The sequence below is a fragment of the Theobroma cacao genome, chromosome 3, assembly GCF_053813885.1.
Source record: "Theobroma cacao isolate CCN51 chromosome 3, ASM5381388v1, whole genome shotgun sequence".
NCBI lineage: Eukaryota > Viridiplantae > Streptophyta > Magnoliopsida > Malvales > Malvaceae > Theobroma > Theobroma cacao.
In genome coordinates, this window is record NC_142641.1 from 38,262,338 (window position 1) to 38,279,790 (window position 17,453).

The 17,453-nt window shown below is 36.8% G+C and overlaps 2 protein-coding genes and 1 pseudogene across 3 annotated transcripts; all 3 read left to right on the forward strand.

Moving 5' to 3' along the window:
* Positions 1-513: 513 nt before the first annotated feature.
* LOC18605447 (putative protein phosphatase 2C 75) lies at positions 514-6,838 on the forward strand. Its single transcript, XM_007038453.3, has 4 exons — positions 514-1,504; positions 1,619-2,044; positions 2,261-2,366; positions 6,284-6,838. Exons 1-4 carry the CDS (start codon positions 1,031-1,033, stop codon positions 6,634-6,636), a joined length of 1,359 nt encoding a protein of 452 aa, XP_007038515.2. The 5' UTR covers positions 514-1,030; the 3' UTR covers positions 6,637-6,838.
* Positions 6,839-6,892: 54 nt separating this feature from the next.
* On the forward strand, positions 6,893-10,211 carry LOC18605449 (glycosylinositol phosphorylceramide mannosyl transferase 1-like; annotated as a pseudogene). The gene is made up of 5 exons (XR_016025310.1): positions 6,893-6,919; positions 7,196-7,521; positions 7,581-7,921; positions 8,014-8,331; positions 9,905-10,211. The product of XR_016025310.1 is annotated as a glycosylinositol phosphorylceramide mannosyl transferase 1-like (transcript).
* A 1,939-nt stretch (positions 10,212-12,150) lies between these two features.
* LOC18605450 (Protein kinase superfamily protein) lies at positions 12,151-15,316 on the forward strand. Its single transcript, XM_018117428.2, has one exon. The coding sequence runs from the start codon at positions 12,982-12,984 to the stop codon at positions 15,022-15,024; it is 2,043 nt and encodes a 680-aa protein (XP_017972917.1). The 5' UTR covers positions 12,151-12,981; the 3' UTR covers positions 15,025-15,316.
* Positions 15,317-17,453: the final 2,137 nt, after the last annotated feature.

Consider the following 17,453-nt stretch of genomic DNA (forward strand, 5'->3'; position numbering starts at 1 on the left):
AATTGACCCTAGTCACTGAGGGTGAGGTGGTACGCAGTCCATGTTGAATAGTCAGAGGAATTCCTTGAGTCCTATCAAGTTGAATAAGATGTCCAAAGATGGGCAATTATTTTTCTGATTGTTGATCTTGTTTTTTATTTCTGTAAAAGTTTTTTGCGTAAGTCTATAAGATAAAAGTAAATAAATATTAGTACTAAAAAAAAGTAATAAAATACTTAGTACATGGCTGGAACATAATTTTAATCTAATATATAATTGTGGCATAGGGAATATAATCATTGGTTACCGATAAAAATTATACTAGTAACATTTTAAAATTTTTTAACATTATAAGGTGCTTGGAGAAAATTCATTAATCATTACATTACTCTGGCAGCATATATATATATATCACACTTCGCATAAAGTTTGCAAAAGATCATATATATCATAGTTTATCATTCTAAATTAATCCCAATCTATTAATTAATCAATACAACATGAATTACTATAATACTACAAGTTAAACTCTAATTTATAAGCCAAGAATAACAAAAAGAACAAAAGAATGTGTTGAATTTGGGTAATAATTAATGTTAAAAGCCATCCACTTCCTTGTGTTAATTAATTGATTATCCCGAACGAAGGAACTCTAGCTCTCGAACCCTTGGGAAAAGCATGCGTTCATGGCCCGTCAATAACTCAAAGGCATCTTCTCAGAATCCTAATCCTCTAATTCCCATCATCCCAAAACCGTGAAAGCGAAAATCCAACGTGGACCCAAGGGATGGATGCCACCTCTCGATTGTAACGTTTCCTAACCCATTCCCATCTACAGAGGAACCTGGAAACCCCACGTAGATGTCCATAGCTCCATGCATAGCGTTCCCGTGGCGCTTTGCCAATCATCCTCTACTTCCACGAGTCACCAAACCAACTTTCTTCACTCACGCTAATCAGCTCTGTCAACCTTTTTTCTCTTCCTTTTTTCTTTTTTTTTTATCTTTCTTGAACTTTCTTTCGATCATCACTCTCTTCTTTTTCTCTATCAATGGCACCACCATCTGAGCTTCTGCTGAAAATCTTTAGCGACGATTTAGAGAACGAGACCCCAGAGAAGTGCAGAGAACGCCGCCGCAGAAGAATCCAATTGAGGAGGTCGAGGTATACCTTTGCACCAATCCAACAACTTCAAAGCCCTCCACCTCGAAAGGAAATGACAAATTATGTTCCTACTACGGATCAGTATTTTGCATTATTGAATAGGACTACCCTAGGAGATAAGACGACGGCCATGGCATTGCCAGTGGTGGTGGATTCATCATGGACTTCCTTAACCTCTGCCAGCTGCGGCGCCAAAACGGACGTGAATCCAATGCCGGTAAATGGGTGGATATCGATACAAGGGTTTTCTGATAGTATGGATGACAGATTGTTTGTGAAGGAAGAGTTTTGCCGTTCAGATTTATTTGGTGGAAAGCCACTGCATTTCTTTGCTGTGTATGATGGACATGGTGGACCTCATGTAATTCTCTCGCCATTTGTCTTTACCTTCATTTCCTTTGGATTTTTTATCTCTATCGTATAGAACTTTTTCTAAAGATAGACTCAAACGTGAAATCAAACTTAAAATATTTAGGTCTCGACTCTCTGCAAGAACATGATGCATACAATCATGGCAGAGGAGCTGATGCGGCTTTCGACAGAAAAAGCACCCGCAACCAGCGATGGCGGCGGTAGCAGCAGCGGCAATGGCACTGGCAGCTCCTCTCCAGCAGAAAGAATTAAAAACGCAGAGGTGGGTGGAGTGGAAGAGTGGGAGAATTTAGTGCGGGCAGCTTTAGAGAAAAGCTTCCTGAGGATGGATGAGGTGGCACTGAGCACGTGCGCTTGCGGAAAATCCGCGTACCTAGGCGGGTGCCAGGCCGTGGATGTGGGTTTTTTGGGGTCCACTGCTGTCGTTGCAATCGTCGCCCCTCATCACGTGGTTGTCGCCAACTGCGGTGATTCACGCGCCGTTCTCTGCCGTGCTGGGAGAGCCATTCCTCTCTCTCTGGACCACAAGGTTTGAACTTTTTTTTAAGTAAAGTAAACTTGTTTCGTGTTAAATGCATCAGGAACAAACACGTGTCGTACCCGGGTTAACTCCACTTGTTTCATTCAAACGCGGATACTCTGCCTTTCTGATTTTGTCGGCCTCGGAAACTGAATACCAGTAGATAGCAGTAGCACTACTTTACTAATTAATATTGATCGCGGTTGGGTTGTTTCATGGCTGCAGCCTGAGAGGCCAGACGAACTGGAGAGGATTCGAGCAGCAGGGGGTAAGCTTGTTTATCAAAATGGGGTTCGAGTTTATGGGATACTTAACATGTCGCGAGCCCTAGGTAATCTTTATCATAAATGTCGTCTTTAATTTATTTATTTTGGTCATTTAATCTTTCCCACAAACTTATTTTGCAGAATTTCCAGTGTTTCTACTTTGTAGATGTTTGTTTGTTTGTTTATGTAAAGAATTACGCTTGCCTGGTATTTGTAAAATAAACTGAGAGACAGTTTTGTTTTCATGATTTGTACTATAATTTTTGTTCATCGGAGACTACTGAATAATAACATATTAGCGAGATGTATCATCTAAAATTTACTTCTCTGATTGAGCATACATAAAGTTTACTTGTCTAATTTTGTTGTTTTATCTTTGTAAACGCTTAAGCATGGTATTTTTATTTTGGAACAATACAGTACCAACGACCTACTATGACAGGGTTGGCACCCTGTTTCGGTAGGCTGCAAATGGAGCTTCGATTTTCAGCACATACTCTTTCTCCAACAAAATGTTGTTGGTGGTTGTGCTAATCTAGTTGATTGGTTCTCTATGATCCAATTACGTATGCCAAACCCTCAAATATTGTAGTCGTCGCTCATCAGCCTGTTTTTTCTTCACACATCGCTTGAATTTTATTAATAACAATATTATGAGTTGGTTTACTTGTCAAAAGATGTTTAATTACTTAGCTTTGCTGGGTTTGAGGTAGCTGCTGGGTCATGTAAGGTTTCAAACTGTTCGACTTGGAAAAAATAATGTCGTCTAGATTCGGAACGATAAAACCAAAGGGATAGAGGTCTTCCCTGGCATTATTAAGAAATGATCAGCTGCCATAAAAAATGCAGTTCAATAATGTTGTTAAACTGTATTTGAAGGTATCAATGATAGGATAAGGTTGTGCACTTCTCTGTTCAGTTCTTTCCGTATCTCTAATTTTGCAAATGTTGCATGCAATTGCAACTTAAAAAAGAGAAAAGGGCCATAAAGCATTTGTAAATTTAGGAAGAAGTGTACGTTACTAATAGGAATGAGCAAATAGGTAGATTGGGTGGTTTGATCCACCATACTTAAAGGTCAAATAGATCAAACTGACTAAATATAGAATTGGTTTGATCGGTTTAGTTTTGGACAAATGGACTAAAATTTTATCACTTTTTTTTTACAAATAATAATATCAAAACTTATAAACTTCATCTATAATTATTATATATATGAAATTAATGACACAACTTATATGTTATAATATTTAAATTTTTATATCAAAGTTTGTATAAATAATAACTAATTGTAAACAATATATTATAAAAATTAAGGTGATTACTAATAAAATTATTAAGTATAATCATATAAATAAAATCTATTATAAGTTACAGTATTACTTATGTATAAATTAAATATATGTATATATATATATATATAATATTACTTTATTATGTATATATGAAATTAATAACACAATTTATATATTATAATGTTTTATATTAAAGTTTGTATAAATAATAACTAATATAAACAATATGTTCTAAAAACTCAGGTAATAATTAATAAGGTTATTAAGTGTAACCATTTAAATAAATATTATAAGTTATAGTAATACTTATGTATAAATTAAATATATATAATATTTATACAATTATATAAATTCATAATATTTTATATTATTAAAACATTACTAAGGTGTAATAACTATAACATATTAATATATAAGATATTTACTATCATATATTATAATATTAACATATAAGTCATGTCATTTAAAATATATAACTTGTAATTTTATATTAATACAGATTTATAAATAAATAAATATATATAACTAAAATTAAATTGCTATAATTATAATTTGTATACGTACATATAATAAACTAATATATTTTAAGTATATTATTAATTCTTCTTAATATATATAAAAAATATTATATATATTAATATATATAATTAATTTAGTTTCTTGGGTGGATTGGTCTAAAAATTTTAAAATCAAGAATCAATTAAAAAATCAATTGAATCAAACATTTTGGACCAATTGATATAATGGACCAATTAGATCGAATAATTTTACTTAAATCGCATTTGATTTGGATGGATAATTGATCTAACGATTGATATTCGATATGCATGGCCTATGCTAATTGGACAACCTTAAAACTATAGTTGTTCTATCTCCTTATCGAAAAAGAATAGGATGCTTGTTCTTCTATTCAACATAAGCATAATTTGGTATCCCACCATGCTATCCATCTTTCAAATCTTGAATTTTAATAGCCTTGTGATATTTCGTGATATGAACTTCAATAGTAGGATTTTGTAATAATATACTTTTCAGTCGGAGGGGTGGTGATAGTATGATAAAGGAAAACATGCTGCAATCAGTGGGAATGTTCAAAAAGAAGGATATTGTGGTAGTAGTGATTGTGATGGCAGTAAATGGAAGCTCCTTGGGGGTAACAGTGTTGATGAAGAATGATGTAAGAATGACAACCACTACATCTGAGCTAGAAGAAGTGAAAAGCCAGTGTCAATTCTAATTTTGATGGTGATAGGAATTTTGAAAGGTTATGATTTCTGTTGCAGTGGTGGCAATAGCATTAAGACATGAACTAATAATATTGGTTAGAAACTCAATGAGGAAATCCAATTTTTTGGCCCTGCACCATAATCTTTCATCCTACTTTATCTTACACCTTTAAGTGAACAATCCTTCAATACTCCATCATCATTCCAATTCAATGGCAAGAAGTGTTGAGCATTACAAAAAATGCCATGAAGTAAACATCTGGTATTTGCTATTCTGGTTACCCAAAGTGATAGATATAGTAGATTTTGCCCAACATTTTTCTTTTATTTCACCTTGATATTTACCTTTTAGTGATTTCTCTTGCAAGACCCTATGATTCTAATTTCAGTGTGATGATTTATTGAACATGGCAATATGAGTTAACTCATTTTTTTTTTGGAAAGGTAAGTTAACTCAAATTAAGGGAAGATAAATTCATTATTGGGTCCACAATAAGTCAATTGATCGTTAATCTCTCTTTACTCTTGTGCATCTTTAACATAATTAGTTCCCTTTTTGGAACTTATGACGTCTTCACTCTTCATGCATCCTTAACCTACTTTATTTGTTTTTTCATATGGGTCTGACTCTGTTGATGCCTCCATTACTTGGGAACATACAACATGCTCTATCTAGGACATGCGTGTCAATGGTCAAATTGGGGTGAAAATAGTGCCCTTCTTTTTTAGTAATTGGTCATGTTTTTTGCATTTTTTGTGCCTTTTTTCATTGTAGCTGGAATGAAAAGAATCTACATAATATATTGGTACTCTAGCATTTAGCTCATTAGTTGGTACATAATCTCTCTGTCTTAAGAGTAGGATTCAAATCCTTCCTCTCTCAATTATAAAAAAAAAATCTACATAATATATTGGCATATAGAGATCATTCTATATAGTAAATTCATATCTCTATTGCATCACGTGGTAACGTGGCCATGCTATATGAGATGTCATGCGTGATCACCTCTTCCACTCCTCCCATGCACCTTCCTCCACACCGAAACAGAATGTTTCTATAACTTGGCTGTGGTGTACTGCATAGCCTTTTCTGTTGAAGACATTATAGAAGTTGAACAGTTTTGAGGTTTCAAACTCGGAGATTGAAATGGTCTCAGTATATGAAGGGTTTAATTGACCTTTCTCTTCTGCGTTGAGATACTAATAAAAGCCTTTTAAAAAGAAGTGTGTTCTTTATGGCTCCCTTTTCCTTTGATTTTTGCATTAATTGTCCTTAAGAATGTACTTGAAACTGGGCTGTGTTATGTTTGATGACTAACTTACACTATTACTCATTCATTTGCATGATAAAGAAGAGAGAAACTGTGAAAGAAACAAATTTCCAATTGAAGCATGAAATATAAACGAATAGCTCAAATGTTTATAATTGTGGTATCTTAATCCTCTTATCTTGACAAGCAGGAGATAACTTTTTGAAGAAAGTCATAACATCACAACCAGAGACTTCCATCACGGAAAGACACCCAGAAGATGAGTGCCTAATTCTTGCTACTGATGGTCTATGGGATGTCATGTCCGATGCTTTGGCTTGTGAGGTAGCTAGCACATGTCTTAGGGATGGAAGTTGTGCCACTTCACCTAGGAGCCACTATTCAGGGCAGTCAGTCAAAATTGATGGTGAAGTGTTGTTTCCATCTAAAAGTGCTTTTGCAGCAGCAATACTTTGTCGCCTTGCTCTAGGACGAGGGAGCTGTGATAATATCAGTGTCATAGTTGTTGATTTGAAGAAGCATTTAGCGGGGAAGGCAAAGTAAAGAAGGTTAGCCTCCTTGTAGAAGCTCTGCTTGATGTTGTATGCACCTTTTTGGAACACTTTAAACACTGTTGTTATGTTGGAAAAAATCATTTCCTTGTTTGGACATCATAGACCCTGTATGGAAGTGGCAGTTGTTCAGGGATACCTATTCCGTTTTTCTTGATGGAACATGTTCATGGACGACTCTTAGCCATTTTACATGACCCTACACTTGGCAGAAAAGGGTAAATAGAAAGGTGAGTAGTTGCAGGAAAATGAGGAGAAGCATTGAGGAGGCGTCAGTGTGCGGTAAGTGAGGGGAAGGGGAGGATACTTGGGCTATTGCTTTCTCCTGGTCAAAAAAAACGGAGTAAAAGGTTCTTAGTCGATTAAATGAAAATGCAACTGTGTTTTAATAATAAACACGCCTATCAAAATTAGAAACAGAAACTGCAAAAAACACTACTTCCCCAGTCTAATGGTAGCTAGAATTCTTTTATGCTTCTAAAAAGGTTATGGGCGGCTGTAGTATAAGGAAGCATGCAAATAAAGTGGACAGACCCGAATAGAACCCACAGATTTGTTGGGCTTTGGGCCCCATTGTGGGGTCCAAACCGGACGAAAACCAACTGAGCCTAGTAATAAAAAAAAAACAAAAGGACATCCCACTCAACCAGACCACCCTCAGTTTCAGCTTTCATGTGAAATTCGATGCCAACAAAGACGCTCTTGCTGAACAGAACAGACTCTATGGTTCTCTTCCCCAATGTCTAGCCAGCTTCTCGGCCCGACTAAAATCGAACTTTTCATCCTCTTCTGTTCCCTCTGCGTCGTCGTTTCACTTGCTTTTAAACTCAACTCTTTCATGGGCTGGAACCCCCACCTCCGTCTCTTCCCCCTTCAGGTACTAAACAATTCAAAATTCTTTCATATTCAAATGAATTACAACTGCTTTTATTATAGGGGCGGTTATACGGTGTTAATTAATACATGGAAGCGAAAGTCCCTCCTGAAAAACTCGGTGGCACATTGCTCCTCGTGCGGCGGCTCCGACGCCATACGAGTGTTGTGGAGCGAGACCCATCCTCCGTCGGAAGCCGAATTTCAGGTTCGAGATAAACGGGGACGATGACTTGAGCAACATATTTAAACCCATTAAAGAGCTAAGGACGGATGCGATTTTCTTGGTGGACGATGATGTCATCGTTCCATGCCATGCCCTGGATATCGCTTTCTCACTTTGGCAGAGCTTTTCTCTTAATATGGTTGGTTTTGTTTCTCACTTGCATCTTCTAAATCAGCAGGTTGGTACCCATTTGTTTCAAATAATTTATAGTAATAAATTATTGGAAATATGGCATGTCCTTATATATATAAACAACTTTATGTGATGCAGAAAAATGGGGTTGCAAATTATAAATATGGAGGATGGTGGACAGTTCGGTGGATGGGTAGTTATAGCATGGTTCTTTCAAAAGCAGCTTTCTATCACAAAAAGTATATGGATTTGTATACTTACAATATGTACTCATCGATTCGTGATTATGTTTGTAGAGAGAGAGAGAGAGGTATATATATATTTTTTGGCTCTGTGAAGTTTTTGCATGATTTATTTCCTTAATTTTGTCAGGTTGTCATATAGAAATTGTGAAGACATTGCAATGTCCTCGCTGGTCGCCGATGCCACTGCTGCTCCTCCAAATTTGGGTTAAAGGTAGTATTTCTTTTCTTTAGAGCTTTCATTTTTGTTTTAAAATCCTATAGCGGTTTTGTTCCGGTTTGTTGTGTGTATTGTCAATTTGTTTTTATGGCTTTTTTTATAAACTTTTGTTTCAATGTTTGCATTATCTCATGATCTAGAACTAGATGGAAATTTTGTGCTAATGAGGACATGAACGTACGTGAAATTAATCTTACATTTCTCATGATTTTGTCATGGAGTGCTTTAGAAGTGGAAGTTCTTTTTATTTTATTGGTGTTCACAATAAATCGACTCACTGGTTTCTTTGTTGGTTCTACCTTTATTGTCTTTCATCTAAACCATGACTAGTTCATTTAAGCCTCTAAAAAAGGTTATTATTGCATTAGTGCGACTAGTAAATATGATTAGAGGGTAATGAAGCTAGCTGATTTGGTTTAGGCCACTTTGCCGAAGGGTAGTTCTTTACCGGTGAAATATCCTGACTCATGATCTCAAAATGATACAAAAAATATATTGTTCTTCTTAGAAGCTGCTAGCTGTACGTGCAGAATAAGAACAGCACTGATAAAAGCATGTGTAGAACTTTCTGAATAATGAGTATTGTCAAGGTTTCAGTAATAGGATATGAATAATGAGTATCATCAAGGTTTCAGTTAAATGAGGAAAAGAAATTCCAATATCAAAACTGAGGTTTTACATTAGAATATGGATAAAGAGATTTTACTTTAGATCTGCTTTTCCATTGCTGGTTTTCTCTAGAAAGCCAATCAAACAGCTAAATCTACTGTTTACTAATGAAGTAAAACTCATAAACAACTCCTTGGGACTAAAATCAACAACTTATTAACAGATAAAGGCATGTTCACACCCTTCATAATCTGGGATTTTATGAAAAGTGCATGGTGGTGATTTGTTTAGAATGATGAAGTGACATTATCATTGGTCATTTTCCCTTTCTTTCTTTCTTTCTTTTTTCCAGTGAAAAATGTTTTCTGTAAAATACTTTAAGCCTCCATATGTGGTGAAATTTACCTTCCAGATGCAATGACTGATGCAAAAAGGCAACTGTCATAAATAGTATAGGTACATGAGCTTTCATTTTTCATGGCGGTTCCTTTTCATAAGGTGTTGGGTACGTTTGAAGCACTTTCAAAACATGGTGGTTTTGTATATGATATGGACCTAATCACTTTCAATTATCCATGGAGACCAGTATACAAATACACTCAGCCATGGCTCTGAGAAAATTTTGAAATAATGTTGTTTGGATACATTGATAAATTTCTTCTGGTGATTTTCACTATTTTTCATCGAGGATATGCAAGTAATTCCACTGTCATTCAAGTTGATGTGAGGGTTTGTCTTTTCGGTTTTTTTTTTCTGAGAGGATAATAATGCGGCCTAGTTATGAATAACTTACCAAAGGATTTAACAATCATAAAATTTCATATCTTTGGTTTTCCATTTTCTGATTGTTGCCATTTTTTATTTGCTTTCAGATTGTGCTGAACATGATGATATTGATCTCAGTTTTCCTTTCTTGAGAGACTGTTTTTAATAGGAAAATAATCAATGAATTTTGCAGGGAAAGTATATGAGATTGGATCCTCAGGCATTAAGCAGTCTAAAAGGGCATCCTGCTAGAAGAGATAACTGCCTCAATGATTCTACATCAGTGCCTCTTGTCTCAAACCAATGTCAAAAGCCGTGGATGCAAGACACGAATGGTTCTGGTAATGACTTCTTCCATGTATTTGGGTTACCGCACTCTTCTGATCAATGCAATCACACTTGGCATAGCCTTTTATGACAGTCCTTTCGTTGTTGTGTTCTTTCAAGATCACCACTCTTATTTTTAATGCAGCTAGCTAACATAATGACTGTTACTGATCTGATTGTGTTAGGAAATTGGTTAGTTATATTCGTTTATGCAAAATCTAATCCCATGTGAATATCGACTAATTGGATGCCAGATATGAAGCTGACTAAGGGTACCCATTGAAAATAATGAAGTAATTACTAATGAGAAGTGAATCATTTCAAGAATTGAAAGGTAGATAGAAAAATTGCAGTGGAGGAAAATGGTGACATATGCACTAATTGATAGCGTGAGCCATGACATGTAAAAGTAATAGCGGTTGGGGCGGGGTCGGGTCGGTCACCACGTTGGATAAACTTTAACTATCCGCAATTTATTATTTGTGGGTGTTGGTAATAAACATCCATCATCTACGGGACCATGCGTGCTGTTGCGGAACTTGCATTAAATCATTGTCTTTGAGGTATGCAGCTCACACGTGATGGCATTCCAGAAAATTGGTTCAAACATTTATCCTTCACTGTACCATATAATAATATATATATATATATATAGACATATTATAATAATGCATTTTATTGAAAAAAATGAAACAAAATAAAACAGGAGGGATCCTTCGGTACGCTAGCTGGATTGCTTGATTATGTTGAAAAACTATTTTATAGTAAGTGTTATAGGAAGATTACGTAGACTGACATTTTTCTTATGCTGTATTTTCAAATTCAATCATTTGTCTTTGAATTTAAATATTTAATTAATAGTTAATAAATTATATTTCATAATAGATAAGTGTATTTTCTGATTAAAATTCATATTTTAATTTTTTTTTGTCTCAATCAATATAATATTTAATGAGGAGTAGTGGTTTTTTACATTTAGGATGGGCCTTGAATTTTGAAGCAAAAAGAGTAGGAACTTTGACTGACAAAAGGGCGAAGCCATTAGTCAGGCTACCCTTTTAAAGTGTACCTAAGCTAGCAGCTATCCTACGACGCAATGGAAAGAATTGCAAAATTATGTTAAATAATTGATGATGAGCACTAATAAAAAGAATTGACACTAAGTATTTACATTTTTTCCCCTTTAAGAAAGGTTATTAGTTGCATTTGTCACTTTTGTTGATTCTCATTTGCAAAGAAAAGAAAAAGAGAAATAAAGAAACATTTGAATGGCAAATAGGAAGAACAGTTGAACTTGAAGGTTTTGATCCAAAAAAAAAAAGGGATAAAGAGGGGCAAAAATAAAAAGGAGAAAGTGGGACGTGGGTTGAAGGGAATCCCTGCTTAGGAAAATAAAAATAAGAGTGGGGGTTGATTTAAATTCAAATATTAAAGAGATGGTCCATGTATGATGCTTTGACACAATTGAAAAATAAGAGAACCTTTTATTGAAGAAAATTACATAATTTACTATTCAATTAACAGGTTGACAAATTGTATATAACTTAACTAAGTTGATAAAGACCCCAAAGCTAAATGGGAATATTCATGTGGCCAAAGGAGAAAAAGACAATTTGACAGTAGCAAGCCACTTTGGACTAAAAGAAAAAATAAAACCCAAAAAACAGCAAATCCTTCATAGTCTTCTTGCTTAAAAAATAAAATACACTATTAATTCTAGTACTATTTTAATTCTGTCAGGTAAAAAATATAATCTCCTTTTTATTTTTCAAAATAATAAAAAAAAAAAGTGGACTAACACCATCTTTACCATGGATATATAGAAAAAACCGGTAGCAAAAAAGTCAAACTGAATGGCAGAAGAAACAAAAAGTTGATGTCCCTTGAATTTCTAAAAGTAAATCATGGGCCATGAGGGGCTGCGTAACAGGCTAAAGGTTTGAAAGTTGAGAAGAAGCAAACAAGAAATTAATACCTAACCGGGTTTTCTTGCACTTTAATGACTGGTAATTGGTCAGTCTGCATTTTGCCTATTATCATATTCCCTTTCAAATACCAAGTCATCAATTTTTCATATTTTTGAATCAGTCACAACTCAACCATTTATTTCCAGAAAATGGGAAAAAGTAGGAACGTTCACCCTGTTCTTTCTCTCAGCTACTCAGACTTTAATGGTCTTACTTTTTGTAAGGAAAGAACTTTAAGCATGGAGTTTATGTATGGTTAAAGGAGTTAGGATTTCAAGTTTCATATCAAAGTTAAAACGCCTGAGAAAAGTTGTAACTTTGAATATAAGTTTTTATAATAACATGAATTTGAGTTGGCTTGGATAACTTTGGAGGGAAGTATCACGTAGATCAATAGATTTGATATTCTCCTTTATTTCATTAATTCTAATTTGGAATGAAAATATTCTCAGCTAAAAAAATCACAAATATTGATGTACCTGGTTTGGCAGCTCAACAGTATATGTTGGTTTTGGTTTGCTGAGTTGAAGTGGTGGGAGTGGGCACGAGTAATAACGGATGACTAAAGAGTTTACAACTCAGAAGAGAGGAGGGAGTCCCATGGTTTTCCGTCCGCAGCTGTTGTTTCTTTTTTAGTTGTAATCACCTCTTCTCCTTTTTGTCAATTAATACAGCAAACGTACAAATCATTACAACCCCACCCCAAAAGGCCGCTCCGCCAATCTCAACAACAAACAAAACCACACCCGAAATCCATTACTACTTCCAAAAACACAAAACCAGTTGAGAGAAACAAATTGACTGCACAAACTCTTTCGACAATCTTCGCCGTATACGGCCCCAACCCAAAGAAAAGTCATGTTCCAACGCCACTTCTATTCCCTTCAATCCGCGTAAATCCATCTTCACACTCTTCATTTCTTTCTCCTTTTTTTTTTTGGGTAAAAAAAGAGAGAATTTTGTTACTGGTTACACGATGCCACGAACGATCCCACCACTGCCGCCACCGCAGCAGCAACCGCCTTTGATCTACCACGAGCGTCCTTTGCCCACGCGCCTCATCTTCCCGCCTGTCGCAGCTGTCACGGCTGCCTTTTCAATCTTCTTAGTTCTATCCGTGTGCCTCCGCAAAATCCGGCGAGAACGTACGGCTCCAGCCGACTCTAAGCCGCCACACCGGTTCTCCTACTCCATCCTTCGGCGTGCTACCTGTTCGTTCTCCGCCTCTCGCCGCCTTGGACAAGGGGGCTTTGGCTCCGTCTACCGCGCCTGCCTCCCTAACAACAAAGAAAACAACAAGAACAACAACAACCAAACCGTCGCCGTCAAGGTGATGGACGCCGGTTCCCTCCAAGGAGAACGCGAATTCCAAAACGAGCTCTTCTTCGCTTCAAAACTCGATTCTTCCCTGGTGGTGTCAGTCCTCGGCTTCTCCTACGACCGAAAACGACGCCGCATGCTCCTCGTTTACGAGCTCATGCCGAACGGCAATCTACAAGACGCGTTGCTTCATCGAAAATGCCCCGAATTAATGGACTGGAAACAGAGGTTTTTGATTGCTGTTGATATTGCCAAGGGACTTGAATATCTCCACGGATTGGATCCTCCGGTAATCCACGGAGATATTAAGCCTAGTAATATTTTGTTGGATCAGTATTTTTCAGCCAAAATTGCGGATTTTGGATTAGCGAGGGTGAAATCAGAGGAGAGCAAAGTGGAAATAGGTGAGGATTGTGGATCTGTAGCGGAAACTGAGAGTGTGGCTACGGCAATTGAGGAGTTCAATTTGGTGGCTGATCAATCGCCGGGTTCCGTTATGGAATCACCGGAGAATGCGGAGGTTGTTACAGTTGCGGTTTCTCCAGAGACAGTTGGGGTGGCAGCTGCAATGTCTCCGGAAATGATGGAGAAAGGAAGTGTTTCGGAGGTGAATTTCGATAGGGCTAGTGTGGAGAGTGGAAAGGAATTGGGGAATGGCGGGAAGCGGAGTGGGAAAGGGTTAAGGAGTGGTTCCGGTAGGGATTGGTGGTGGAAGCAAGATAATGGGGCGGTGGCAGAGAGTGGGAAAGTGAAGGATTATGTGATGGAATGGATTGGGACTGAGATTAAGAAGGAAAAACCTAGTAGTGATTGGATTGCTTCGGTGGCTTCTTCAAGTAGTGAACTGAATGCGAAATTGGAGAAGAATAAGAAGAAGAAGAGTAGAAAACGGTTGGAATGGTGGGTGTCGATGGAGGATGATAAGGAAAGGAATGTAAAGAAGGAGAAGAGGAGGCCAGCAAGGGAGTGGTGGAAAGAGGAGTATTGTGAAGAGCTCGCTAAAAAGAATAAAAAGAAGAAGAAGAGACAGTTGGGGATGTACCATAGTGATGATAATGGTGGTGGGGAGAATTGGTGGCCGGTTGATGACGAATTGTTTACAGAGAAGAAGAAGAAGAGTAAAAGAAGTAGAAGTAGAGGTAGTGTTGGTAGTGTGGATTGGTTATGGGATGGGCTTAGTGGTGAATTGTGGAGAGCTCGCCGGAACAGTTATGATTCATTCAGTGGGGAGATTACTAAGAGTGGTGGTATGAGCAGTACACCCAGTATGAGAGGAACCGTTTGCTACATTGCTCCTGAATATGGCGGTGGTGGGGATCTATCGGAGAAGGTCGATGTTTATAGTTTTGGGGTTCTGCTGTTGGTTTTGATAGCAGGGCGGCGACCCCTGCAGGTTACAGGCTCACCTATGTCGGAGTTTCAGCGGGCCAATCTGACTTCTTGGGCACGGCATCTTGCGCGAACAGGAAAGCTCCTTGATTTGGTTGACCAGAGTATACAGTCTCTGAACAGGGAACAGGCTCTTTTGTGCATCACGGTTGCATTGCTTTGTTTGCAAAAGTCACCTGCTAGTCGGCCTTCCATGAAGGAGGTTGTGGAGATGCTCACTGGTGAGGCAGAGCCGCCTCAACTACCAACTGAATTTTCCCCTTCACCACCATCAAGATTCCCTTTTAAGCCACGTAAGAAGGTCCGGTGAGGTGAGCTTTCAGTGCCCAGCGGTAAATTTTCTCAAACAGTAGCTTACTGCTGTAAATCATTGTTTCGTCATCTTTTCAGATTGATCATTGTAAAGAAATCATAGTAATTGTTCTTTTTTTCCCATTTAAAATTAAATGCTCTTCAACTTTCTTTTACTTGCACTTTTGTTGATATTACTGTTTTGGCCTACAAGTTTATTCATATACATTGATCACATATTTGTTGCCTTTCTGTATCAAAACTGTGAAGATGCAAATCAAGACACTGATCCCTCGGATTTTCTCTCTAAAGTTTCTCACATTGCATTGACATCTGGTTTGGTTTGTCAATTATAACCTGTATTTCTCCTAATGGGGCCGTTATGTGGCAATTTCATTAGTTTTCTTTGATTGAAATAAATTGCTTGCTTTATATTATTTCCCCACCACTTCTTAGAAGTTATTGAGCTTTTCCCCAAGCTTTGTGTTTGAGTTGTGTTTAATCAGCTAACTTCTTCTACGTTTCCTATTAATAATCCTCAATGCACAATTAAGGCCTTGCTGGCCACCTACCTACACACGGAATGACCACAAGTGAGGTTTATGTGTGTACAGTTGTAACAGCCGCATTGAAGATCACTGGTTGGAAAACTGAAGGGGAACTGAACTTTATCATTCATGGTTTGATTAACTGTGAGTGATATTGTTTTGACAATAGAGACTAAACCTGCAAGTCACATATTAACTGGCACGTGATATTAACATTTTGCTGCCCTTTTCCTAATTCTGCCACTGCAATTGAAATGTAACAGTAAGAGAATAGGACTTATTAAGTTTCAGGTCCATTCAGCAAGAAAAAATTTGATGCTTGAATTAGAGAATGGTAAAAGGATGGGTATTCATCCCATCCACAATTAAATTAGCTAGTTTACAAAGTTGGAATTGTATTAATTTTTGTTAAATGGTTGATAAAGATTCCCAGTTTAATTGCAGCTTGCACACAAATTCACATGAGAAAAGAAAGGCATTCCTTATGATAAAAGTGTTGGGCAGAATTGATTTCGAGTTGCACTTACTTGCAGCTCGCCATTTAGTTTACTACATGTTTCAAATTGCTCACCATCCCAAGAAATTAGTACTATCTTATCGTGGGATCCAATCACAGTAGCTTTCTTATTATTGTATCAGGAACGTGAGTACTTGGTCATCATCCCTCAACTGTAGCTTATGCGTCTTTTTCCATTCATCGTAAGAGGAATAGCTTTTTTTTTGTGCTTGTATTTTCTCGTGGATTGTAAGGATTATAAAATTTAATCCTGTTTTAGCCTTTGGGAAAGCAATCAAGATTGAGGGACAAGTGCTAGCCCTGACCAAATGTTGAAGTTCCATCATTAGTTAGCAATGCAGTTTTCCAAGACAAGAGGATGGTCAAGAGTGAAGTGCTGTCTTATCAGAGAACCGGAAAGTTGGAAATTGGGATGCTGCAATTTGATTTAATTTACCATATGGAGCAATCGTCAATGTTCATACGTTACACGCGGTACTGGGGAGAAGCTTCCATGCGAGGGCTGATGGGAATAGATTTGGGAAAGTCCGACTTTTGGTGTAGTAATGGGGAACAGATGGGGTGATTCTTTGAAGACATGAATAGTGAAGTATAGAGGGAAGCATAGGTCTTTTTATCCACGTAACTGTGACTTTTATCCTTGGATATTAGCTTATTGGGCATTCTATGCCAAGTCTAACATGGATTTGTCAGGTGCAATTACTGTTGATTCAGCTTGTTAAATTCCAGATTTTCTGTAGCCTCAGAAGTCAGAAGTATCTAAGCTCATGCAACTTTATCGATTTTCTGCTTAGGTTGATATTTTTGTGGTCGGAAAACGTTGGAGTTGACAAAAATATATTTGAAAAACACTTCAAAGAATTGTCGCCTAAAAACCGTGTGATCTGATATTACTATACGACAAAAAGTGTTGTGAAAAGTTAAAATATCTAAAAGAAGACATGATTTTGAAAAACAAATCAAAGAATGAGTCATTTTTTTTTCACTTTTAATAAATATTTTAAAATACATCAAAATTAAATTATTTTTAAATTTAATTTTAAATATGTACACAAAAGCCATTTTTTCTTTTTTCTTTTTTGCAAAAATCTCAAAAATATCTTTAAAGTGTTTTCACGATTTACTCAGTATATAGAAAAACAGTGTTTAACTCGAATCAAAATGCATTTGACATTGTGTTTTAAGGCAAAGCATTTTTGGACACGCAAATGTAATAACAAAGGCCTCTTCTCAACTACCTACAAGCGCTTTACCAACTACCCAACCTATTTTTCCTTTGAGCTTTTCCAGCTTGATTGAGATGGAAGTTAAACAGCACAACTCCGGAAACTTCTTGAGTTGTGTTACCTCAACTTGGGCTGGGCATGGAGCCCAATCCAACAT

What these genes read in the sequence shown, in the direction of transcription:
- LOC18605447 (XM_007038453.3), top strand. Translation starts at nt 1,031, where the DNA reads ATGGCACCACCATCTGAGCTTCTGCTGAAAATCTTTAGCGACGATTTA. An exon ending in CTCTCTCTCTGGACCACAAG is followed by an intron (nt 2,045 to 2,260) that starts GTTTGAACTTTT and finishes TCATGGCTGCAG; the next exon opens with CCTGAGAGGCCAGACGAACT. An exon ending in TAACATGTCGCGAGCCCTAG is followed by an intron (nt 2,367 to 6,283) that starts GTAATCTTTATC and finishes CTTGACAAGCAG; the next exon opens with GAGATAACTTTTTGAAGAAA.
- LOC18605450 (XM_018117428.2), top strand. Translation starts at nt 12,982, where the DNA reads ATGCCACGAACGATCCCACCACTGCCGCCACCGCAGCAGCAACCGCCT.